The sequence below is a fragment of the Lithobates pipiens genome, unplaced genomic scaffold (genome assembly GCF_037356315.1).
Source record: "Lithobates pipiens isolate NorthernLeopardFrog02 unplaced genomic scaffold, aLitPip1_a1.2 Scaffold_23, whole genome shotgun sequence".
NCBI lineage: Eukaryota > Metazoa > Chordata > Amphibia > Anura > Ranidae > Lithobates > Lithobates pipiens.
Window position 1 is genome coordinate 175210576 of NW_027507785.1, and position 27965 is coordinate 175238540.

General features: G+C 42.6%; 1 protein-coding gene across 1 annotated transcript in view; it reads right to left on the minus strand.

The window, feature by feature from the left end:
* The window catches only part of PLA2G4A (phospholipase A2 group IVA), a 387554-nt gene that overhangs the window by 99470 nt on the left and 260119 nt on the right, over positions 1 to 27965 (minus strand). Inside the window, exons 12-13 of the mRNA XM_077452645.1 lie at positions 16796 to 16933; positions 7105 to 7197 (exon numbers count right to left, since the gene is read on the minus strand). Of these exons, the coding sequence (XP_077308771.1) occupies positions 7105 to 7197; positions 16796 to 16933 (231 nt within the window). The remainder of the gene's footprint in view (positions 1 to 7104; positions 7198 to 16795; positions 16934 to 27965) is intronic.

A 27965-nucleotide genomic window follows, 5' to 3' on the forward strand; every position in this document is an offset into this window, starting at 1 on the left:
TATATAGGGTTGCTATACCCTGTATAGTGCGCATTTTAATATTACTGCACAAGTAGTTGATTATATTTGTTTTTGTTTAAGCGCGGCTTATGATTTTTCGTTTACCTATTCTGCATGTATGTGACACAGTGAAGCCGCAGCTGAATATTTTTTAATACTTTTTATTTAAGAAATTCACAATTATTTCACACACTTCACAATTTTTCACCTTAGCGCAGTTTGTTCTCTCCCCTTTTTATTTCATTTGACTTACTATTTGCAGACGTGCAGCTTCTCTGGGTAGGGGGCTATCCAGGGGGTAGGATCTTTAATATCCCCCCCTCCTACACAGTCCAGGGGTGTCCCAGAGGAGGCTGTGGGTGCCAGAAAATCAGTGTCAAGGTCCAGTGGCACTAAAAAGAAGGGGAGCAGTACAGGAGATCTGTGATTCCTCAACAGGGCAGTCACAGGGTGTAGCAAGATGACCGCTGGGAGCTAGGCTGAGACCGCTGGACCGTCCCTCAGGCCTCCACCGACCAAACAACTGCCTCAGCATGTACCTCAGATCATCCGGTGGGCATAGGGGGGGAATAAGCAGGCTCAGGGCTGCCCGGAAAGGGAGATAAAGCTGCCGGAGCAGCCGCCGGGTGAACCAAGATGGCCGCTGCTCCAGGAGGTAGGCTGAGTCCCCAGTCTTTCCTGCACAGCAAGCCCGGATGGGAGAGGAGAGCTTCGGCGGCGGCCATGGGCGGCGCTTTCTAGCACTGGGTGGCTGCCCAGGGAGAGTGGCAATGTCTCTGGCTGTGGAAGCAGGGAGAACTTCAGCAGGATATGCGGCAGGATACAGTGGGCAAACAGAGGACTCACCACAGACGTCCTACTCGATTGCTGTCCAGGCCACGCCCCACATGAACACCTTTCTAAAATGTATCCAGAAGCCCCAAACTTCTGCTACAGGGGTTGTGAACAGGTGGGTTCTCCACTCCATGTATGGTGGATGTGTCCCAAGGAACGTCGTTTCTGGATCAGGGTCCACTCACTTATATTATCACTCACAATGGTGATTATTTTTAAATGCCTCAGTCGCCCTCCTAAACAAAGCAGTAGACAATATTCCTAGACATATACAGACTTTAATATATTACATACTCTTAGCGGCAAACATAGCCATCACGTCAGCTTGGAAATGCCCCATTGTAGACGTAGCATTGATGAAACGCAAACTCAACTGGATAATGTAAACGAGAAAATAGTGAGCGTACTAAATGACAAACAACCCCTCTTCGAGAAAATATGGTCTCCATGGCTCTCCTACCTACAGGTTCCCAAGATATAAAGTTATCCACTCAGATGGTGGACCACGGATTCCCGAATGGATACACCTCTCCCTCTTTTCTCTCCCTTTCTCTTCTACTACAACCTTCTTTCATGCTTACCTCTGGCATCACTCCTCCACAATTTTCTAATTTTCCTCCTTCCTGGTCAACCTTGACTCGCCTAAGAAAGCTGTTAATTATAGGTTCCCCTATAGGGGACAGTAAGGTTAAATAATTGTTGAAAGAATCTTACTTGTTACAGTATCAAGCCACCCAGACTATTTTGCCGTGATGATACTCTAGCTGAGAAGTTTCACAGAGACCAAGTTGTCCTATAAACATACAATGTATGGGATGGCTGATAGATTCTGTGTTACTTCAATATCTCGTCACTAGACACTGCCTTGCCACCAAAACAAGTAACTCTAGGCTGAGGGGAGGCGTAAAAATTGACCTAACCTACGAGTCGAGTGCATATCTGTCAGCAATAAGCCTAGCACTCAATTGTTGAATTGTTGTACTGTTTTCAGGTTTGGATGTCCGTTTTCAGGTTTGGATGTCCGTTTTCATGTTCTACAGAATTTATTTTTCTGTTAATATATGTGGAGCAAGCATGGACTGTTCGCTGTTCTACTCACAAAATGTTTAACGACCTGCGTAAAGGATTAATAAAAACCATTGAAACAGAAAAAGGTAAAAATTTAAAATAAAATAAACATCTGCCTTTACAACTGCTTTAGGTTGTAGTAGTGGAAACTAGACATGTGCAGAACGAAAAAAAATGTAATTTCATTATTTACATAAAATGTGTTTAATTTGTTTTCAAAATTTGTTTATTTGTATTCAAATCTATTCAAATTTTCGGAATCTGAATCGTTTTCAAAATCCAAAAATTTTCCATTTTCCAAAGAGAATAGAAAATAAAGGAATATAATAGAAACACATATAAAATAGAAAAGAATAGAACAGAAAATAAAAGAATATAATGAAATAGAAACAAATAGAATAAAAAAAGAATAGAATAGAAAATAAAACCAGCTTCTGAAATTTGAAAAGAAAATAGAATTAAAAAAACAATAGAATAAAATAGAATTATAACCATTTACAAAAAAAATTCTAATAGAATCAATTCAAATGGAATTGAAAAGAAAAGAATAGAAAGAAAATACCCATCTTCCTATTCTAATCTATTCAAATTGATTCCATTTATATTTTTAGGAAATGGTTATATTCTTTCTATTCTTTTCAAATTCAAATGTATTCTGTTCGAATTTTAGAAGACAGTTTTGTTCTTTCTATACTATTCTGTTATTTCCTATTCTATTTAAATTGATTCAATTAGAATTTTGGGAAATTGTTATATTATTTTCAGTTTTTTTTATTTTATTATTCTAGGCTTTTCTATTATAGCCTATTCCTTTTTTTCTATTCTATTTTCTTATGTATTCAAACTGGAATTTATTCTATTTGAAATTTGAATTTCAGAAGATGGTTATATTCAATTTTATTCTATTCTGTTTTTATTTTCTATTTTGTTCTGTTTTACTATATTCTATTTTGTTTTCTGTTCTTTTCTATTTTTTTTCTATTTTATATTCCATTTTATTCTCTTTGGAAATTGGAATACAATTTGAAATTGATTTGAAATCTATTTGAATGTATTCAAATTTAATCCGTATTTTTTTCCATATTCCAGATTTGTTTAAATTCTTTACTATTGTAATTTGGATACATCTGAATTTCCTAAAAATTAAAATTCGTCCGAATTTTAATTTGGAGTGAAATGAACTGCACATGTCTAGCGGAAGCCCAATCACCCATAAGAAATCATAGGTCTACTTTTACAGGATCAGACACTGTATACTATAATCTGGCAGTTTAACTCACCCTTGTGTGTAAAATGGAAGTGCTAGTTACTGCTTGCAGACATTTTTCTACCATGTTCCTCATAAAAACAGAATTATCCTCCCATTTGGGATGTGTCCGAGTTTCTCCATCAAAAAACAAGTAAGAAAAATTGTTCTGCCAGTATCTTGCAGAATGAGATTTGCCTTGCCAAGCAGATTTGTGGAATGTCCACTACCAGTCAAACGTAGTGGACTAGTAAACAAGTTCTTTAAATGCTCCATGTCTTTCATTTACTGATTTCTGATCATCCAGGTTATACATTTCAATGGGTATCTCTTTTTTTATTATTTAACAGGGGAGAGGCAACTAAAAAGGTAGAGGCTGCTTACCTCCTTATTAGGTCCCAACCTGCAGCATTATGAGTTACTGACTTAATAAGTAGGTATGGTACTTTCTTTAAAGGTCAATGGCATCACAATGTCACAATGTCATTAATGTAATGTCATTACAAGGGACGAGACACCTTGATAAATTAGGGATACCTAATGAATAGTTTGAGTGTGCTCAAGCACTATAGTATATTAGGTAAATATATAAAAAATGTTTTACCCTTGTCCAGCTCACTTATTGAGCAGATGGATTTTCCTACTGCAGTATGGTTCTATATGAACATATTTTCACTGTGAATTAGTCAAATGTAGAATAATGTTACAGTTCACTCAAATCTGTCTGCTCATCGTCATTTATCTGATTGTCTAAGTGCCGTTGGTTTCTGGCCATCCCCTCTCGATCGCTCCAGGCGAATGAGAAGCTTTCCCCGCCTGTGTAGTGTAAACACAGGCAGGGAGGAAGTGATGTCATTCTCCTCGGGGCGGTCTTTTTGACCGGACTGCGAGGAGAACACATAAGTGTGCACCAACACTACACAGACATGTAGGTACACATAGGCACACAAAACACCGCCCCTAGAGTTAACCCTTTCACCAGCGATCACCGTATAAGTGTCACTGGTGATGCTGGATAGCCAGTTAGTTATTTAGGTTCCCCGTCAGGTTTTTATATAGCGTCCGTGACACCCATATACTACCTAATAAAGGTTTTAACCCCCTGATTGCCCCCAGGTAACCCTTTCACCCCCTTTGCCAGTGTCACTAAGCGATAGTTTTTCTGATCGCTGCATTAGTGTCAGTGGTGCCGCTAGGTAGCTAGTTATTTTTTATGTTCCCCGTCAGGTTTTTATATAGCGTCAGGAACCCCCATATACTACCTAATAAAGATTTTAACCCCCTGATTGCCCCTAGAGTTAACCCTTTCACCAGTGATCACCGTATAAGTGTTACGGGTGACTCTGGTTGGTTAGTTTGCTTTTTATAGCATCAGGGCACCCACCATTTATTACCCAATAAAGGTTTAACCCCCTGATCACCCGGCGGGTGATATCAATTAGGTTTTAGGGTCAGGGTCTGCGTCGCCCCAGGCAGCGCTAGGTTAGTGCCAGTACCGCTAACACCCATGCGCAAAGCATACACCTCCTGTAGTGGTACAGAATCTGAACAGATCAATATCTGATCTGATCAGATCTATACTAGCGTCCCCAGCAGTTTAGGGTTCCAAAAAAAAGCATTGTTAGCAGGATCAGCCCAGATACCTGCTAACACCTGCGTTTTGCCCCTCCGCCCAGCCCACCCAAGTGCAGTATCGATCGATCACTGTCACTTACAAAACACTAAACACATAACTGCAGTGTTCACAGAGTCAGGCCTGATCCCTGCGATCGCTAACAGTTTTTTTGGTAGCGTTTTATATTTAAATCCTGAAGGCGGTGCTTGGTTTTCGGGGTCCCGTACGCGGCTAGGCTCCCAAAAAGTCCCCCACATGTGGTATCTGCGTACTCAGGAGAGGCAGCAGAATTTTGGGGTGTAATTTCACTTATGCCCATAGCATGTGTGAGCAATATATCATTTAGTGACAACTTTGTGCAAAGAAAAAAAAAAAGTTTGTAATATTCCCGCAACTTGTGGCAAAATATAAAATATTTCATGGACTCAACATGGCTCTCACTAAATAGCTTGGGGTGTCTACTTTCCAAAATGGGGTAATTTAGGGGGGTTTTGTGCTATTTTGGCATTTTATGGCCTTCGAAACTGTGATAGGTAGTGAGGAGTGAAATCAAAAATTTGCACCCTTAAAAATTCTGAAGGCAGTGATTGGTTTTCGGGGTCCCGTACGCGGCTAGGCTCCCAAAAAGTCCCACATATGTGGTATCCTCGTACTCAGGAGAAGCAGAATATATTTTGGGGTGCAATTCCACATATAACTATGGCATGTGTGAGCAATATATCATTTAGTGACAACTTTTTGTAAACTTTTTTTTTTGTGTCATTATTCAATCACTTGGGACAAAAAAATAAAAATAAATATTCAATGGGCTCAACATGCCACTCAGCAATTTCCTTGGGGTGTCTACTTTGCAAAATGGGGTCATGGGGGGGGGGGGGGGTTTGTACTGCCCTGCCATTTTAGCACCTCAAGAAATGAGATAGGCAGTCATAAATTAAAAGCTGTGTAAATTCCAGAAAATGTACTCTAATTTGTAGATGCTATAACTTTTGCGCAAACCAATAAATATACGCTTATTGAAATTTTTTTTAACTAAAGACATGTGGCTGAATTCATTTTGGCCTAAATGTATGACAAATTTAGTTTATTTGATTTTTCTTATAACAAAAAGTAGAAAATATCTTTTTTTCCCCAAATTTTCAGTTTTTTTCCTTTTATATCGTAAAAAATAAAAATCGCAGAGGCAATCAAATACCATCAAAAGAAAGCTCTATTTGTGGGAAGAAAAGGATGCAAATTTAGTTTGGGTACAACATTGCATGTCCGTGCAATTATCAGTTAAAGCAGTGCAGTGCGAAATTGTAAAAAGACCTCTGGTCCTTAGGCTGACAATTGGTACCGGGCTTAAGTGGTTAAGGCTACTTTCACACTGCGGCTGGTGCCATTTTTAGTGCCGCTTTACCACCGTTTTACCTGCACTGTTCTGATAGCAGGGTGGTTTTAACCCCCGCTAGTGGCGGGAAAAGGTTTAAAAACGCCCGCAAAGCGGACTTAGGAGAGGTGTATACACTGCTCCTAAAGCGCATCAGCTCCGAAGCGTAACATGATGGCGATTCACGCAGCCGAGCCATGTTGCTGCAGTACAACTGTGGTGGCTGGTCGGCAAGCGGTTAAACAGTCTAATATGCAGGCATAGGTTCTGCTGTATAGGCTCATGTTTACCATAATAATGTAGGTGAGTCCAGCAAAATGTGATAATTCCATTTAAAAAAAAAATGCTGGCTTGGTGGTCAGCATCTTTATATATCCATAGATCCCAACTGTCCCTGATTTTGAGGGACTGTCCCTGATTTGGAGCAATGTCCCTCTGTCCCTTATTCCACATTGGTCTAATCTATGTAGTTGTATATAAAATTCACTTTTTATCTATCAAAAAGTGTTTCCCAGTGCTAAACCTTTCATCTGATTTCTAAATTGCTGCATTTGTAAATTCCTAAAGCCAATATATAGGAATAGTAGTGGTAAAAAAAAAGCACTCGTGGGTTTAACCAATCTTGTTTTTTTGTACAATTCTCCTTTAAGGGGGCGTGGCAAGTGGCGTGTCCTATGCCTGCATACTTTTGCTAATAGATGTCCCTCATTCCCATCTCAAAAAGTTGGGAGGTATGTATATCTCTCTGGAATTCTGGTGGAGAGACTTGCACAGCTACCATCCAACTGTTGTTTTCAAAACAAAGGGTTAAGAGATCACATCAGATTGTAATGTGTATTAAATGACTGAGGTGTTATATACAGTCTGTTGTAAAATATACTGCATCTCAAAAAGAAAACAAAGTAGTGTAAAAGCATTATACACATTTTATTATTTATATAAAAATACTAATTTGCGAGTAAGAGTTACCCAGTTCTTCTTCCATTGTAGTAGCTCCAGCATTATGGCTGGAAACTCCAAGAACTCTGTTGAAGAGTATTGAGAATGCACTACCCCAGACACCTGAAAGAAAGCAAAGTTTTTTTGAGGCACAATTGTTTAATTGGTTACATGCATATAATTCAGGTTAAATGAAAGAAAGAGTGGTTTTTATATATTTTCTCAATTTATTATAGTTATAACCAAAACCAAATTTGTATACATTTTTATTTTTTTTATTTTTTAGTCCGCTAAATACGAAATACCGAAAATTTGTATTCTTATTTTAGTCAGCATGTGAAGCTATCGGCTAATTTTTAGATTTTTATTCTCTTTCTTAGCAGCTGTTGTAAAAAAACTTGTTTGTAGATCTAAATTGCTCAAGCTTAACCACTAAAAGGACCGCCCCACACAGATCTACTGCGACAGGATGGCCCTCCTGTGCAAGATCACGTACCTGTACATATTTTGTGCACTGGGTCTGAGGCATGCAGCTTATGACCCGCTCCCACTGTGATTGACAGGAGAGGCAGACCGTCATTCTGTTAGAGAGGAAGATGGAGATCTTGTGATTCTTTAGAGCAGAAACATGGATCTCTGTTTTCCTCCAATTAAGCTATCCCCCACACAGTTAGAAATTAATTTTTTACCACTGATCACTGGATTCGTGTCACTAGTCCCCAAAAAGTGTCACTAAGGGCCGGTTCACACTGGGGGCGATGCGAGGCGACACCGACTTGCCTCGCCGCGACCTCAGCGGCGATTTGCAAATGACTTCTGTATAGAAGTCAATGCAAGTCGCCCCGAGGTCGCCCAAAAGTAGTACAGGAACCTTTTTTCTGAGTCGGAGCGACTCGAGTCACTCCTCTCAGAACGGTTCCATTGTACAGAACGGAGGCGACTTGTCAGATCGCGGCAAGGCAAGTCGTGTCGCCTCGCATCGCCCGCAGTGTGAACCGGCCCTTAGTGTCCGATTTGTCTGCCACAATGTCGCAGTTAGTCTAAAAATTACTGATCGGCACCATTACTAAAAAAATTCCATAAATCTATACCATAGTTTGTAGACACTATAAATTTTCCACAAACCAATTAATATACACTTACTGGGATATTTTTTTAATTAAAGATATGTAGCAGAATATATATTGGCCTAAATTGATGAACATATTTGATTTTTAAAAAATATTTATTGGGTATATTTTATAGCAGAAAGTAAAAAATATAAATTTTTTTCTAAAATTGTCTGTTTTTTGTTTATAGCGCATTAAAATAAAAAAACACACCAAAAAGAAACCTCTATTTGTGGGGAAAAAAAGGACATAAATTGTATTTGGGTGAAGCATCAAACAACCGCACAATTGTCAGTTAAAGTAGCACAGTGCCGTATTGCAAAAAAAAATTTATAAATTGAAATGCAGTTTGGTGAGTAAAATAAGTATTTGATCCCCAAGCAAAACATGACAGTACTTGCTGGAGAAACCCTTGTCGGCAAGCACAGAGGTAAGATGTTTCTTGTACTTAGTGACCAGGTTTGCACACATCTCAGGAGGGATTTTGTTCCATTCTCCTTAAAGAGGAAGTAAACCCTTTCAGACCACTTTGACCTACAGGTAAGCCTAGATTAAGGCTTACCTGTAGGTCCAAGCAATATCTCCTAAACCTATATGGTTTAGGAGATATTTGCCCGAAAATGGGCACCGCTGTCTACGGCGCATGCGCCGTAGACAGCGGCGCGCAGGCGCACTAAATGCGGCAAGTCCAAGAATGGATTTGCCTAATTTGTCGACTCCCGTGCGCATGCGCGGGAGTGACGTAATCGCGGCTTCGCCGAATGGCAGCGGCGGAGCTGCGAGACGCGACTCCCGTGCGCATGCACGGGAGTGACGTCATCGCGGCTTCACAGCTGTCATTCGTCGGAGCTGCGAGACGCCACCAGCAAGATGGATGCGACGGACTACAGGGGACAGCGGCGACTTCGCTGGCTCCTGTGTCAGGTAAGTGACACATAATGAGCTACTATGCGATGCATAGTAGTCCATTATGCTTTACCTTTGCAGGGAAAAAAAGAGGAAGTAAACCCATCAGGGTTTACTTCCTCTTTAAAGTGGTTGTAGAGGCAGAAGTTGTTTTATCTTAATGCATTGAGATAAAAAGCCTTCTGCTTGCAGCAGCCCCCCTCAGCCCCTCTAACAATTACCTGGGGTCCCTCTCTGTCCAGCAATGTCCACGAGTGTCTCTGTCGTCCGACATTCTCCCTCCTGGTTAGCTAACTGATTTTGACAGCAGCAGCCAATCAGGGGAGAGAGGGGGCGGGTGGGTCGGGTGTCTGAATGGACACAGGGAGCTTTGGCTTTGCACAGGTGCCCCATAGAAAACTGCTTGCTGTGGGAGTAAAACAGGAGGAAGGGGCCAGGAACACAGAAGAGGGACCTAAAAAGGGGAGGATGCGGGCTGCTCCGTGCAAACCATTACACAGATACATGACCCATCTTCAGTGCTCTGGCTAAGGGAAGAAGGTTCTCATCTAAGGTTTTACAATACATTGCCCCATCCATTAGCTCCTCAATGCGGCAAAGTCGGCCCGTACATCCCTAAAATATAATGTTTCCACCTATGTGCTTGACTGTAGGGGTGGTGTTCTTAGGGTCATAGTCAGTATTTTTCTTCCTCCAAACATGGTAGGTCCCCCTCCCCAAGAAGGCACATATACAATGCCAATGAACAAATAAATGATTAGAGAAGGATTGGGAGAAAGTTCTGTGGTCAGATGAGACCTGCCAGGGCTGGGCTCAGTCCTTCCTTCCCTGAGCTGGCTGCTCTGCTGTCGGCTAATTGCCAGCTCCCATCTCTCTTAACAGTTACTTAGCTGTTGTTGATATCCTGCTCGTCTGTCCTGCCTACTTAAGCCATCCAGTCCAGAGGAGCTCTGCCTTCGCCTTGGTCAACATCACAAGAAACCTCCTGCATTTCTGTTTAAAGACTGGCTTTGCTGACATCCCATCTGTCTCCAGATCCTGCTTGCCGTTCCACTATTTTTATCTCTGACTTCTGGCTTGGCTGATTTTCCATTCCGGTTACTGAACTTTGGCTGTGTTTGTTCTTTTTACTTTTATTATTAAACAAGTGTGATTTAAATGTACTTCCGTCTTGGTCTGATTTCATGGTTTCTGACAAGACCAAAACTGAGCCATTTGGCATTAACTGGACTCACCGTGTTTGGAGGAAGAAAAATGCTGACTATGACCCCCAAGAACACCATCCATACAGTCAAGCACGGAGGTGGAAACATTATGATTTGGGGCCGTTTCTCTGCCAAGGGTACAGGCCGACTTTGCCACATTGAGGGGCCAATGGACAGGGCCATGTATTGTAAAATCTTGGATGAGAACCTTCTTCCCTCCGCCAGAACACTGAAGATGGGTCATGGATGGGTCTTCCAGCATGACAATGACCCAAAACATACCGCCAAGGCAAAAAAGGAGTGGTTCAATAAGAAGCACATTAAGGTCATGGACAGGCCTAGTCAGTCTCCAGACCTTAAGCCTATAAAGAAAATGTATGGGAGGGAGCTGAAACTTCAAGTTGCCAAGAGTCAGCCAAGAAAACTTAAGGATTTAGAGAAGATCTATAAAGAGTGGACCAAAATCCCTCCTGAGATGTGTTCAAACCTGGTCACCAACTACAAGAAACATCTTAGCTCTGTGCTTGCCAACAAGGGTTTCTCCACCAAGTACCAAGTCATGTTTTGCTTGGGGATCAAATAATTACTCACTGAACTGCAACTTATTAAATTTATAGTATTTGTATTATATGGGGTTTTTTTCAGAATTTTTGGTTGAAATTAGAGACCCTTCATTTCTTTGTAAGTGGGCAAACTTACAAAATGTGCAGGGGATCAAATAATTATTTTCCCCACTGTAAATCAAACCAGTCCTTAGTGAATGGCTTTGTCAAAGGTTTTAGACGTATAACGCGATTCTGAAAAGCAGGTAGCTTCTGCTGTACCGTTTTGTTTAGATAACCCATAGTGTTCTGGGAATCCTCATCTTTTAATCGCCTTTGTGAAAAACAATGGTTGTACATATAGTAAACTGGTATAAAACCTCAGTTTAAAATGCATTCAGAAATTAAGGTTTATATTTCTTTTTTTGCTTGTAAAATTATTTTATATCTGGATATCTGTGTCTGGATTTACACAGACACAGAGACACACATACAGCTCTGCAGCTCCGATTGGCCCTCTTATGACTCACCCCCCTCCCATCCTGGCAAACTAACAAGATTGAGAGGGAGAGGTGTGCATGATGTCATAAGCCTAGGCTCTTTACCAGACAAGAAACAGGAAGTGGGCTGAAGAAGGTATTTACTGGCAGAAAAAAATGGTTTTACTATCCAAAGTTAAAACAAGGGCAGAGGATTTAATAGATGGAAAGTTGAAAAATGACTGAAGGTCCGCTATAACAACATTTAGAGTGTAGTTGCACATGTACAAAAAGCTCATTATGTATCCTTTAGGCATTGGCAAAAAACAAAACAAAAAAAACAAAACCTCCCATTCAGCGCAATACAGCTCTATGCTGCTTTCAGGAATGGTTTACTTTCAAATTTCCTCACAGCTGTTGTGCTGCTCTGTTGGGCTGCACTGTGCTGCCATTCTGGAGGGAAGAAAACATTGTAAATAGGGATGAGCTTCGTGTCTGAGTCAAACCTATGTTTGACTCAAACATCGGCTGTTTGGCCATTCGCCGAATTCCAAAAATTGTGGGCCGTTCGTGCCAAAGCAGGCTCTGTGTCTAAAAGACAACAGTGCTGGTCGTGGACACGGTGCATCCTCATCAGCACGTGGCTGTAGAACACGCTTGTTCTTTTTTTGGCAGCTCGCAGTGTTGAGCTGCAACATGCCGAAGACTTAGTAGAGTGGATGACCAAGCTGTCCTCAGCCTCCTCATCCTCTCTCACCCAGGCTCAGGGTACTATGGCAAAGCAGCTGCCAATGCAGCCTCTTCCCACGGCTCAATGGCACCAGTCACTCCTTCCCTAGCCCCACCATGTTCTCCTGAGGAGTCCCCTGAACTGTTTGACCACAGTGTTGGGTACATGCTCCAGGAGGATACCCAGCATTTTGAAGACTCTGATGATGGTACCCAGCTAGAGGAAGGCAGTAACGTGAGCCCAGAGAGAGGGGGTACCCAAGAAGGACAGCAATCTGGCAGTCCTGTTCCTCCAGCTGCAGCATACTGCCAGGTTTGCTCCAGTGATGAGCAGGGAGGGGGATGATGAGGTCACTGACTCCACATGAGTGCCTGAGGAGGCACATCTCCAAGGGCAGCACACCAACTGCATCACACAGCAGAGCTCCGTATGTGCAGGACGCTGGTGTCTGAGTTATTCCAAAAGTTCTTTGGTGTGGGCTTTTTTGAGATGAGTGCATCAGATCGCACCACTATTTGCAACATATGTCTCAAGTGTATCTCGCGTGGCCAAAACATCAGCCGCTTGGGCACCACATGCCGACCTTCCATGCAGTTCGTTAGCAAGCATACCTAAAAGACCCACACCAAAGAACAAAGCAGACCCCTCCTTGCTCCTCATCAGCTGGGATCTCCAACCCCAAACCTGCAGTGAGAGGAATGAAGGTGTAGAATTAGGTGTGTCACAGCCAAATACTTATGGGCAATCTGCTATCGGTACACCGACGTCCAACTGTACCAGGAAAATTTCCCTGCCCCAGCTGCTGTACCGCCGAAAGAAGTTCACTCCCAGCCATCCACATGCCCAATGGTTGAATGCTAGCTTGGCTAAATTGCTAGCACTTCAACTGCTGCCTTTTCAGTTGGTAGACTCTGCCCCCTTCCATGAGTTTGTGCAATGTGCGGTTCCTCAGTGGCAGGTTCCCAAACGCCACTTTCTCATGGAAGGCGGTTCCGGCTCTCTGCCGGCATGTGGAAGGCAATGTTCATGCCTCGCTGGACAGGGCAGTCAGCGGTAAGGTGCATATTACCACTGACTCATGGTCCAGCAGGCATGGACAGGGACATAACCTATCTTTCATGGCGCATTGGGTGACTCTGCTGGCAGCTAGGAAGGATGCAGGACAAGATGTAGTAGTGTTGGAGGTTGTTCCGCCACCACGCCTCCAAAATACTACTACTGGTGATTCTGACACACCTCTCTCCTCCACCCCCTCCCTTTCTTCCTCCATGGCCTCTTCCTGTGCTTTTTCCTCGGAACCAGCGGTGCTCCATAGGCGTTCGAGGGGCTACACAAGTATGCAGGCAAAAAAAATGCCATGCAGTGCTTGTGCAGGTGTGCTTGGGGGACAGGAACCACACTGGGGCAGAGATTGTCAGCTCTGCATGGGCAGGCTAAGAGGTGGTTGACGCCACGCCAGCTTAAGCCAGGAAAGGTTGTTTGCAACAATGGCACCAACCTCCTCTCCGCCCTCCAACAGACAACTGACCCATGTGCCCTGTTAGGCTCATGTCCTTAACTTGGTGGTGCAGCAGTTCTTGGGCAGGTACCAAGGCTTACAGGAGTCCTGAGGCAGGCCAGGAAAGTCTGTGTGCATTTCTGCCGGTCATATATTGCCAGTGCTTGGCTGGCTGACCTCCAAAAGGAATTGAACCTGCCACAAAACCGCCTAATCTGCGACATGCCCACCAGGTGGAACTCAACTTTGGCCATGCTGCAGTGGCTGCACACGCAGCAGAGGGCCATCAATGATTACCTGTGCAACTATGGCACCAGGATAGGGTCAGGGGAGCTTTTTTTTTCCCCACGCCAGTGGGCCATGATCAGGGATGCATGCACTGTCATGTCACCATTTGAGGAGGCCACGAGGATGGTGTGCAGTGACAGTGCATGCATCAGTGACACTGTCCCTCTTGTCCACCTGTTGGAGCACACGCTGTATGGAATAATGGACAGGGCACTTGAGGCAGAACAGAGGCAGGAAGAGGACTTCCTTACCTCTCAAGGCCCCCTTTATCCAGACAGTGTTCCTGCTGGCCTGCCCATCACACAGGAAGGAGGAGGAGAAGGAGGAGGAGGATTGTCAGCATGGAGGTGGAGCTTAGCACTCAGCATCAGAAGCAGTCTTTAAGGGATCATTTACAGTCCCAAGAAACCCATGGACTTGTACGTGGCTGGGAGGAGGTGGCTGCGGATCCTGTCATCTTTAGTGACCCAGAGGACTCTGGACCAAATGCCTCAGCAAACCTATGCTCCATGGCCTCCCTGATCCTGCAATGCCTGCGGAAGGATCCTCATATTCTTTGGATCAAGGAGAGTGATCATTACTGGCTGGCAACCCTCCTTTATCCATGTTACAAGGGTAAGGGTGCGGACCTTATCTTGCCGTCCCAGAGGGAGCAGAGGATGAAACATCTTCGGGAGGTCTTGCAGAAAGGTCTGTGTAACGCATTCCCAGAGACTGGGAGGTTACAAATTCCTGGTCCTGGACAAATTGTTGCTGAGGCTTCCATCAGTCTCAGAATGAGCGGTGAAGAAGGTGGCCATCTGAATGATGCATTACATTTTTTAGTTCGCAGCCCCAAGGTATGACCGGTTCCAGCATCCATTGCCAGCATCTGATTTACACGGTGCAAGATCAGACTTGGACACCTTTCCCACCGAAAATCCTCTGGATTACTGGGTCTTGAGGATGGATCACTGGCCAGAGCTTGCACAGTATGCAACTGAGCTACTGGCCTGTCCTGCATCCAGCATTCTTTCAGAACGCACATTTAGTGCTGCTGGAGGCTTTGTAACCGATCACAGGGTGCGCCTGTCCACCGATTCGGTTGATCGACTGACCTTCATAAAAATGAATCAATCTTGGATCACCACCAGCTACCAAGCACCTGATGCTGATGTAACCGAATAATTTTTTTGTAAAGTCAGATCCCTTCAAGACTGCCTATGCTGATGCTGAGTGACTATCCTCTTCCTCCTCAATGATCATGCCGAGAGCTTTTAAGACCATTTTTGTTTCTGGGCGCTGCCACCAATGGCCAAGACCCAATTTTTCAGCTCCTGAACAGGGGAGTGCAATTACAATTTTTTATGCAATATTTTGCAGCAGGGGTCATTGCTGCACTCCAACTCAAGTATCTGTGAGGGGTTGCAGTGTTGTGGCACCAGTGCCCAAGGCCCAATTTTTCTGCCCCTGTTCAACAGGGACATTTAATTACAATTCTTGATCTAATATTTCAGAGCAGGGAACATTCCTGCTTCCACCAAGAGTAACTGTGAGGACTTAGAATGTTGTGGCACCACCACCACCAAAGGCCCAATTTTTCTACCACTGTTCAACAATGGCATGTAATTACAATTCTTGATATAATAGTTCACAGCAGGGCGTTCCAGCGCCCACCAAGAGTAATTGAGGGCTTACAGTGTTGTGGCAACACCAACACCTTAGGCCCAAATTTCTGCAGAGCATATAGGGCAGGCCCCTATTTTCAAACATCCAACTTACAAACGGAAAGAAACAGTGAGATGAAATCTACCCCTAGGAAGGGAAATTCTCTCCAGTAAGAGTTGATATGGGAAAAACGTGTCTCCTCTTCACTGATGCTTTATCATCAATCCTTGTTTCACTAAAAACCCCAAATTTTCAAAAAACATTTGTCATTGGGACAGAAAGTGAGGTGAAATGTCTGAAGAGGTGCACAGACAGCAAAAAAAATAAAATGTTACAGGGGTGATAATCCTTCCCCATCCAAAAAGCTTAAATATTTTTTTTGACTGGAGCTACACTTTAAAAATGTACCAGTTCAAAATTACAAACAGATGCTACTTAATAACAAACCTACAGTCCCTGTCTTGTTTGCACCACCTGTATACTGCCGTTCAGTGTATATAGGGCCTGGGGGCGTTGGGTGCGTTGTTCCCCTTAATATCCATACAAGACCCAAGGGGTCTGGTAATGGACGGGGGGGGGGCGATACCCATGTTTGTCTCACTGATTTTCATCCATATTGCCGGGACCAGACATTAAATAAAAGCTGCAGTTTTAAATTACTTTTATTCCTTTAAAACTGCAATTTTGTGCAGGGACTGTTCTAAGCACGGGAAACATGCCACATTACAGGCATACTATAGACACCCCCCCAGGTACGATATTTAAAGGAATATTAGACTTTTTTTTTTTTTTACTTTAGGCATCATTCATATCACTGCTCCCGAAAAAAATGGCTGTTTTTAAAACTTTTTTTTGCATTGATACATATCCCCTGGGCAGGACCTGGGTCCCCAAACTCTTTGTAGGACAATAACTTGCATATTGGCCTTTAAAATGAGCACTTTTGATTTTGAACGTTTGAGTCCCATAGACTTTAATGGGGTTCTAAAGTTTGCGTGAACTTTCGGTCCGTTCGCACGTTCTGGTGCGAACCGCACTGGGGGTGTTCGGCTAATCCCTAATTGTAAACCATACCCACTACCGCCATGTAGTGCATTGTAGAGGGGTACTGCTCTGTAGCTGACATTTTGTCATGTTTGTCTACTAACTAAAGGATGGGGGGAAGGGAGGTGCATACAAAATTATATAAATAAAAACGATACAAATGTCATTCAGATGCAGTTTGACATATTTAACATCTTTTAAAATAATTTTAAAGACTTATTTTATCCAAATAAACAATCTTTTTGTTACCTTAGTATAACTTATTTTACTCACCCATTAGAAAACGTAGTGGATATTCTTCATATTTCTTAATAACTGATCCCATATAAAACTTACTTCCAAAAAGCTCAGGAGGCATAAATGTGCCATACTTTGCCATCCCTATTTCATAGGGAGTAAATTCCACCCAGTCTGCAAGTAAAATGATATTGAATCAGGTGGATATAATTTGAAGGTAGAATAGTACAAAAATCAGTATTGTCTTTAAATATAAACCATCAGCCAAACCATCAGCCAAAACCAAGAATTACATAGAATAGATTTAATATAGATGCAAACATTTTTTTTTTTTTAATATTTATTTTTTATTATAGTTGTATTAAAAGATCCAGTAAGTGAAAGTAAGCATTTGCACTGTACCACTCTCACTCCATGGGATTTTTCAAAGTGGCAGTGGGACTTGATCTGACTGTTATTTGACTTGGGCAGTGGTGTCTGACCCGATAAGTTGCAATATACCATATTCTCTACTACCACAGTCCACACAATATACATTACATACCCCTGACACTTTCTGTACACTGTGCTAAATGTTATATTATCTGGACCACTGCATTCTGCACATTGTGCTACAATTCATGTTACTGCAGACTCCTGCAAAATGTTTTCGGTTTGTATGTTACAGTGGATGACTTGGTGGTTGTAAAGTCACATCTATTAATTACTTTGTTCCTCTCCATTTTAGGTCAATGTTTAGCACAGTGTGTGTGTTTTCTTAAAATTATAATACTAAACTTTTGCACAGTACTGCTGAGCAGTCATGCGTCCCCCCTCTGCTTCCCTTTCCGATCTAAGAGAGCACAGTGGAAGGGGCTGAGATTCCCTTCTGATGTATGCAAGATGGAAGAAGGGAGGACACGTGACAAAGAAGGTATTTAGCATTATAATTTTAAGAACACATGCTGGTTTTATATCTTTCATTTGGATGTTATATGTTTCACTGAGTAAAAATAGCTGAATAAAATAAAAACTGTGTCGGTCTTCATTTGAGGCTGCAAAGCAACAACATCCGATTTTATAAAGGGGGGGTTGGGTGATTCTTTTCTATACCCACTGTATATTTTTTTTTAGAATGGGGAGCTTTGTTAAAGCCCAAGTAAAAAAAAATCCCAGTTAGAAATCTGCATATCTTTCTACAATGTGAAGACCATGGCCCTAACAACAAGTTCTGACATGGGGATTGCTAACTGGGAGTTTTTCATCCAGGCTTCCAGAGGGGCCCAAATGGCCTACAGGTATGACAATAAAATAAACGAATGCAGTTTTTTTTTTCAATATCGACTGGGGTCCCTTGACGGCAAGCTACTTTAAGGAAAAGGTGAACAATCAATCTTTCACTGCCAGGCCTTGCCTCTTTTTTTTTTTTTTACCTTCAGTGGCCAGACCATTGTTGTAATTCTTACCACTATTTTTCAATTACAACTGTGAAATTTAAAGAGGAAGTAAACCCTGATGGGTCACTCCCGCGCATGCGCACGGGAGTCGCGTCTCGCAGCTCCGCCGCTGCCACTCGGCGAAGCCGAGATGATGGCACTCCCGCGCATTCACACGGGAGTCGACAAATTAGGCAAATCCATTCTTGGATTTGCCGCATTTAGTGCGCCTGCGCGCCGCTGTCTACGGCGCATGCGCCGTAGACAGCGGTGCCCATTTTCGGGCAAAAATCTCCTAAACCATATAGGTTTAGGAGATATTACTTGGACCTACAGGTAAGCCTTAATCTAGGCTTACCTGTAGGTCCAAGTGGTTTGGAAGGGTTTACTTCCTCTTTAAAGCACAAGGCCTGTAGAACAAAAAGATGGTGTTACAGATTTTTGTATGTCCCATGGTAGTTGTGAAAATGTTTATCCAACCTATATTTTCAATATTAAAAACACTGAAATCATTATTAGTGCCCACAAATACAAAAGAACTTCCAAAATTATTACAAAAGCTAAATAAAACAGTATTAATGTTATTAAATAACATATCTGTAAACTTTAAATTTGCATCTTAACCACTTAACAACCGCCCATTGCCGATTAACGGCTTCAGGGCGGTTGTTTAACTCTGAGAGGCCGTTAATTAACGGCCTCCCAGAATTCTGCTCTCGCGCGCCCCCTGGGGCGCGCACACGAGAGCATCTGTGACCGCTGGGTCCAGTGGACCCGGCGCATCACGAATCACGGTCAAATGACGGAGTGATCACTTGTAAACAAGCCATGTTATGACGCCGGTTCCTCCCTCCCCTCTCTGTACCGATCGGTACAGCGGAGGGGGAAGAGATCGGTGTCAGCAGCGATGTGGGCTGCATCTGCAGTGCCCACATCGCTGCTCACCGAAAATTAACCCCTCAATTCCCTGCAAATACTCTGCATTACTCTGCAATTCCCTGCAAATACTCTGCATTACTCTGCAATTCCCTGCAAATACTCTGCATTACTCTGCAATTCCCTGCAAATACTTTGCATTACTCTGCAATTCCCTGCAAATACTTTGCATTACTCTGCAATTCCCTGCAAATACTCTGCATTACTCTGCAATTCCCTGAAATTCCCTGCAAATACTCTGCATTGCCCTGCAACACTCTGCATTGCCCTGCAACACTCTGCATTGCCCTGCAACACTCTGCATTGCCCTGCAACACTCTGCATTGCCCTGCAACACTCTGCATTGCCCTGCAACACTCTGCATTGCCCTGCAACACTCTGCATTGCCCTGCAACACTCCGCATTGCCCTGCAACACTCCGCATTGCCCTGCAACACTCCGCAATGCCCTGCAACACTCCGCAATGCCCTGCAACACTCCGCAATGCCCTGCAACACTCCGCAATGCCCTGCAACACTCCGCAATGCCCTGCAACACTCCGCAATGCCCTGCAACACTCCGCAACGCTCTGCAATACCCTGCAACACTCTGCAATGCTCTGCAACCCCCGCCGATACCCTGCAACACTCTGCAATGCTCTGCAACCCCCGCCGATACCCTGCAACACTCTGCAATGCTCTGCAACCCCCGCCGATACCCTGCAACACTCTGCAATGCTCTGCAACACCCGCCAATACCCTGCAACACTCTGCAATGCTCTGCAACTTGCGCCAATACCCTGCAATGCTCTGCAACGCAGTACTCTGCAACACCATGCTCTGAGATACCCAGCCATAGTCGGTGATACCCTGCAATACCCAGCCATAGACATCTCCCGCCGCCCTCCGCCCTCCGGTGCTTCTACCGAATCGCTAATACGATCAAAGCCAGAATCTTTTTTTTTTTTTTCAGGCTTCCCAGCTTAGAGGTGAGATGTGGGTCTTATTGACCCCACATCTCACTGTAAAGAGGACCTGTCATGCCATATTCCTATTACAAGGGATGTTTACATTCCTTGTAATAGGAATAAAAGTGATCAAAAAAATTATTTTTGGGGAAAAAAATGTCAAACTAAAATAAATAAAGTAAAATGAACAATAAAAAAAAATGTTTTTTTTAAAGCGCCCCTGTCCCCATGTGCTCGCATGCAGAAGCGAACGCATGCGTAAGTCCCGCCCACATATGAAAACGGTGTTCAAACCACACATGTGAGGTATCGCTGCGAACGTTAGAGCGAGAGAAATAATTCTAGCCCTAGACCTCCTCTGTAACTCAAAACATATAACCAGTAAAAAAAAATGTAAATCGTCGCCTATGGGGATTTTTAAGTAGCGACGTTTGCCGCCATTCCACGAGCGTGTGCAATTTTGAAGAGTGACATATTAGGTATCTATTTACTCAGCGTAACTTCATCTTTCACATTATGCAAAAATTGGGCTAACTTTACTGTGTTTTTTTTTTTTTAAGCACAAAACAGTTTTTTTTCCAAAAAAAAGCATTCGAAAAATTACTGCGCAAATACCGTGCGAGATAAAAAGTTGCAAAGACCACCATTGTATTCTCCAGGGTGTTTGCTAAAAAAACATATATAATGTTTTGGAGTTCTATGTAATTTTCTAGCAAATAAATGATGATTTTTACATGTAGGAGAGAAATGTCAGAATTGTCCTGGGTGCTCCAGAACACCTGATGGCGCTCCATGCATGTTGGGCCTCTGTATGTGGCCACGCTGTGTAAAAGTCTCACACATGTGGTATCACCATACTCGGGAGTAATAGCAGAATGTGTTTTGGGGTGTAATTTGTGGTATGCATATGCTGTGTGTGAGAAATAACCTGATAATATGACAATTTTGTGAAAAAAAAAAAAAGTAAAAAGAATCTTGATTTTGCAAAGAATTGTGGGAAAAAATGACAACTTCAAAAAACTCATCATGCCTCTTACTAAATACCTTGGAATGTCTTCTTTCCAAAAAGGGGTAATTTGGGGGGTATTTGTACTTTTCTGGCATGTTAGGGTCTCAAGAATTGAAATAGGCCGTCAGTCCTTCAGGTGTGATCAATTTTCAGATATTGGCACCATAGCTTGTGGACTCTATAACTTTCACAAAGACCAAATAATATCCACCAATTTGTACTTATTTTTACCAAAGATATGTAGTAGTATAAATTTTGGCCAAAATTTATGAAGAAAAAATTACTAATCTGCTAAATTTTCTAACAGAAACAAAGAAAAATTCGTTTTTTTACAGAATTTTCGGTATTTTTTCTTTTATAGCACAAAAAATAAAAAACCCAGCGGTGATTAAATACCACCAAAAGAAAGCTCTATTTGTGTGAAAAAAAGGACAAAAATTTCATATAGGTCCAGTGTTGCATGACTGAGTAATTGTCATTCAAAATGCGAGAGCATCGAAAGCTGAAAATTGGTCTGGTTATTAAGGGTGTTTAAGTGCCCAGTGGTCAAGTGGTTAATAAAAAGTGAAATCAAGGGAAAGCAAAACTGTAAATAGGCAACTGAAAGCGTAAAACCAAAAACAACAACTTATCTTTACATACACTTAACCTGTTGACCTGGCAATATATATGTGGCAGGCTTTATGTCGTGTTACCACATATATGAATACAGCAGGTGTCGCTGTTTGTGCTGAGAGCATACGCAATGTGTCCCAGTGGCGTCACTAGGGGGTGGCTAATGAGGCTAGAGCCCTGAATCTGGGGCCCGTAGCCCTGAGTCCAGGGCTGGCCCTAAGGTGAGAGTTACAGGCTGCATGACAGTACTGTCCTACACAGCCACGGCACTCTCATCGAGTCTGCACTCCATGCTTCAGTGACAACCAAAGCTTGGATATGAGTATGAGAGCGAGTCTCCACCCTTGCTCTGCCCATATCAGAGTCGGGAGGAAGTTTCTCACATGAGCTCCTGAGCTGTGGAAAGGGGCACTGGAGTGCAGACCATGGGGGGGGGGGGAGAACTCTGTAGTAATCTAGCCTGTCTTCTGTATACCCAGCCTCTCTGTATACACCCGCCTCACTGTGTACCCTAGCCTGTCTTCTATATATCTCAGCCGATCTGTATCTAACAATCTGCATCTTGTGTCAGGTAACGTGACAAGCTCTCTGGTGACCCTGATGTAAGGGGAGGGGGCTCTTGGGGACCCTGATGTAATGAAAATAATATATATATATATATATATATATATATATATATATATATATATATACACACACGTACATACACACATGACCTTCTTTACTTCGTTGCTATGGGCTCTAGCCCCAGATCTTTTTTAAACCTAGCAATGCCCCTAATGTGTCCTCAGCATCATGTCATTGACAGCTCCTGGTCACTGTTCCATTGGGAGCTGGTAGAGTGGGCTACCGTTCATGTGACCCGTGACTGTCCGGAAACTATCTGAACCTACAATTTCTGCTGAGTCTTTCAGTATCTCTTCTTGCAGAGCCAACGGAGATGCTGGACAGCTCCCAGGACAAAACCTTGGACAATCTTAACTTGAACATTGTTTATGAACCTTGAACTTGCTTATTGACCCCCTTCATGCCAACTTAAACACACATATGCAGCCTCACTGGACTGGGCTTTTTTTCTGTGGGGCCACAAATTTGCTGCATGGTGCGCATCCAGCACAGAGACCCAGGTCTGACTGTGAGCCCCGGGCCCTGTACTAATGATTGGAACCTGAAACTTGAGGTTCTGGGTCGCCTAATTGATGTGATGGCCTCCGATTGGCTATCACAGTGATCAGTCACTGTGAAGCCCGTCCGTGGTTTCTCCTTGCAGAGAAAAAAATAAAAAAAGTGTAAAAAAAAAAAAAAAAAATTAATTTATAAAAATAAAACTACCTAGGTCAAGGTTCGATCTAAGTCATTGCCAGGGATAGTGTTTAGGTCAAAGGTCAGGGTCTGTGTTTAACATTTTTGTATTAGTGTATTAGTGTTTTAGGTGGGATAAATAAAGCAAAACAAATTTTTTTTGGGCTATACTGCGGGTACATAGGACAACATACACATATGTGGTATCAATGTGATCATCAGGAGAAGGAGAATTGTTTTTGGGTTGTTCTTTGGTAAAAGGTTATGGTAGTACCAAGAAATATGCAGCCAATTTGCAGCTAATCATTATTATTATTATTATTTTTTTTTACTATTGTGGGCCAGTTTTCCTTTAACAATAAAAATAAATAAATCAGGAGATATCCATTATCATTTGCCATGAAATGAAAGCCCAATTTGTTCTGGAAAAAACAAGGTATAATACATCTGGATACACAACGTAATTGTGATGATATGTACGGTTTTACTAACACATGTAAACGTTGCAAAATTGTGCTAAGGCATTTAGATTTGTTTTATCCTTAGGCACGAAGGGGTTAAAGATTAAATTCACCTTTTTTAACATGTTGGATGTTACACGCATTTTGTAGACTCATTAATATACCACTCTCCAGCCCTTTGTGAATAAACTGCCTCCTGCTAGAGACATTTCAAATTTTGGACTCACCAGTTTAGAGCATATAATATTTGAAAAATTTGGTTGTAGCAGGAGGCAGTTTGTTTGCTCAGAGGCTGGATAGCGGTACAATAATAAGTGTCTGAAGCATGGTTCCTTGCAAGTTTGGGGTTTAGAGATCTGGTCAGGATCAATGGCATCCTCAATGCTGAGAAATACAGTTAGATATTAATCAAACAATATCATCAAGGGACACGTATGTTAGGCCCCAAATTTATACTGTGGCAGGACAATGACCGCACGCATGCAGCCAATTTAATCAAGAACCATCTTCAGCTCTGGAAACAGAAGCCAGGACACGCAGATGGGCGTGGACGTGAGGACGTAGCATCCTTCCCAGGGGGAGGGGCTGGCCAGCGCTTACCGGAGCGAGCTGTGGATTCGGGATACCGCATGGTTCTCGGAGAGTGAGAGGCTCCGAGCCGGGTGGTAGATGATATCTGCCATATCTGATATCTCCCGACACTGGAACAGACAGAACCGCACGCTACCTTCAGTACAGCGCACGCCGGATGATCGACGGGGTGACATGGCGTTGCATGGTGAGACCAGCTGCTTCACTCCATCTCCTCGCATATGAGTCAGCATCCCTGGATCACAGAAGGACTCCACTCTGCAAGGATGCTTGGTAGCCCATCAGCATCAGTGAGGTAGGAGGGAAGGGAACTTCTCAGGGAGCTGCATATTGAAAGCTGCAGGTTTGACAAACAAGAAGAGGAGGTAACTTTTTGATAGTAACTTGTATGCAGGATATGTGAACGTCTTTACTTTCCCTCCCGCACAACATATGAAAGATCATCTCTTTAGGAGACTAAGTAGATAAGGGAGAAGTTTGCCTGTATTTTTCGCATATATATATATATATATATATATATATATATACACTGTGGAAATGTTCAATTCTGCTTAACATTGACAGGTAGTGTCACTTGGTGAGGACCTCCCACACATAAAAGAACACTCATCTGGGGGTCTCTCTGGTCAGAGTTGATGAAGCGAGGGGAGGAGCTGGATGACATGGACTACACACATTAATACGGCAGAATTTTTATAATATCTTGCCTAGCCATAATATATATTATTTCCAACTAAGTTTATGGTACCCCCCTAGTGGTACATGGGGAGCCACTGGACTTGTAAAGTGAAAGCTTGGACTAGCAGGGAAGGAAAAAAAAGAGGGGGGTGATCCAGAAGGGACAGTGGAGGAGTGAATAGGCCATGCATGTGGCTTCTCCTTACTCCTTTTTGATTTAATGATTTAATTACGAAAAGCTGTATAAATGATCCGCTGATATCGGAGACCCTCCGACTTGACTGGTATTCTTTGGGAAAAAGTTGGAGTGCATCTCTCGTCAGTTTGCATGCTGAAGAGGTGCCTAATCAGATATTATAGAACTGTTTAATTTACTGGGAGATGACACCAGACCTATAAAAATACAACAATATTTGTGTCAGTAGTTTGGGCGGCAAGGACCCCCACTTTTTTTTCCCTCTCGCTCTTCCTCTCCTCCGTTGCTGCTGTGGAGATAGAGGAAGAGGGGAGGATAGATTAGAGGCCAGGGAGAGAACAGGAAGGAGAGGGTTGAAGGTGGGGGAGGGAAAACTGGGGAAACGAATAGCAGGGTGAAGAAAGACATGAGTAAATCAATGAGTAAATCCACAAAGGGGGGATGCCCCCAAGACTCCAAAAGAGAAAGTTTCGAACAGTACGATCAAACAGTACACGAGTCAGGGAGTAAGCCCTAAAAATTCAGGTACAGGGAAGCAACAGCAATCTACGACAGAAAAGAAAAAGGGCTTTGATATATAAAAAAAAAAAAAAAAAAAAAAAAAGGAGGAGTCATACAACCAATCCAGAGATGATTTAATGACAGAGAGTGAATTGGAGATAAGCAAAGCAGACAAATTAAGGATAGATGACCAGCTCCCAACAAAAGGAAAAATAATGGAGATGCTCCGGAGACTGGAAAACGCTATTAAAGCAGATATAAACCTGTTGAGAGTAGATCTTGGGCACCTCCTCGTTAGAGTGGAGGTAGCAGAAGACAGAGCAGACAAACATGCCCAGGAGCTAAATAAATTAAAGGAGCAAGTTAGAACATCACAACAAACCCAGAGGAAAATTCTGTATAGATTAGAAGACCAGGAGAACCGGAACAGAAGACAAAATGTAAGAATTTGGTCGGTCACAGAGGTAAGAGGAGAAGATCTGAGAAAGTATTAAAAATATTTTAGCTCCTGCTGGGACAAAGGAGACAAAGAATTCCCTAAGATCGAGAGGGTACACCAGATAGGAAAAGTAAGAAATTGTGAAGCGGACCGGCCACAGGATATAATTGCAAGATTGACATTCTATGAAGATAAAGCGGAACTCTGGAGGAAATTAAGAGGGAAGGCACCAGTGCAGTATGAAGGTGTTGAGCTGTAAATGTATACGGATCTGGCTCCAGAGACATTGGCAAGAAGACGTTTATTAAAACATTTACTTGAGCAGGTGCGTTTACAGAACATTAGATATAATTGGGGGTTCCCAGCATGTCTGATAGGGGTCAAAGAAGGTAGATCAGCCAGATTGAGATTTCCAGAAGATTTAGTAGAATTTTGTAACAAACTGGATCTACAGGTGCCAGAGCTGCTGGGCTGGACTGATGAATCCTGGGGAATAATGTAGGGAGTAAGTGATGATACCAGGAAAGTGTGCAGAGGAGATAGTATGGGGAGGAGTGGTTCAGGGGAAAGAAAAAGCTGTCCGGGGCCTGAGGTTGTGTAGGGGGCTGGTCTGTCCCCACCCATCGCCCCATATGGCAGAAACCTTTAATAACTAAAATACTCAGTGGCACATCAGGGGGACCAGCCTGAGGAACAAGAAAGAAGCACAACCGAATTTTAAAAAAATGCTAGATTGCCTAAGATAACGAAAAATGACAGGGACATTTTAGAGAGGCCAACAACTGAGGAAGAAATAAATAGAGCCCTGTTAGACTCAGCCCTGGGGAAAAGCCCCAGCCCAGATGGGTTCACAATGTATTATAAAAAGTATAAAGAAATTCAAATTCCAAAGCTATGTAGTTATATGAATAGTCTGGGGTGGATTATAAAATGAGTAGGGAGGCCCTAGCTGCCACAATTACTTTAATCCAGAAAGAAGGTAAAGATGCGACGGTATGTTCCAGCTACAGGCCAATATCACTGCTTAATGCGGATACAAAACGATATGCTAAAGTATTGGCAGGTCGGATGAAGGGTTTGATGAGTTCACTAGTACATCCAGATCAGGTAGTATTCATCCCAGGTAGGGAGGGGAGGGATAATGGGGTGAGAACTTTACTCCTACTCCAGCGGATGAAAGAGACGGGAACCCCAGGTCTACTCCTGTCGACGGATGCACAGAAAGCCTTTGACAGGGTAGACTGGGGATTCATGTTTCGGACAATAGAATCATTGGGAGTAGGTCCGAGAATGGTTCAGTGGATTAAAATATTATACCATCATCCTGTATCTAAATCCGAGTTTCTCAATATAAACATAAGTAAGTCGGAGGAACGGATGCTTCAAAACAAATGTAAAATTCCTTGGCGAAAGGAACATAAATATTTAGGAATCAAATTAGCAAATTCAATGAAGATGATATACAAAATAAATTATATACCACTAATAGATGAAATTAAAGTGGAATGTAAAAGGTTAATAGATAGACCACTTTCTTGGATAGGCCACGTTAATTCCTTAAAGATGTCGATGTTCCCTAAGATCTTCTATAAATTTCAGATGTTGCCTATAGCATTACCTCGATCATACTTCATAAAGTTCAAAACCTTAATAGAGAAATTTGTATGGAAGAATAAAAAACCAAGAGTATCTTTTTCAATATTGAAACAGGTAAAAAACAAAACAAAACAAAAAAAAAAACAGGGGGGGGGGGGTGCAATCCCAGATATTCAAAAATATTACGCGGTTGTACTGTCGAGAGTTGTCGAATGGGTGAAGGAAAATAGAATTGAAAAGATGGGTAAATTTAGAATATGCGTGTTGTGAGGTGCAATTAGGGAAGACAATTTGGAATCCCCCACATCATAGAACACTAGATTTGCACAGAAATGCACTAACACAAAATGTACTTAAAATATGGGATAGGGTATACAAACAATTAAATGGGCAATACAATTCGCCTTTAATAGCACTAAAATAAAATGAATATTTTCCACCAGGGAGTAAGGAAATAGGAGGGAATTGGGTGAAAAAAGATAGGGCACAATTAAGAGATATAATCACAAAGGGGAAAATAG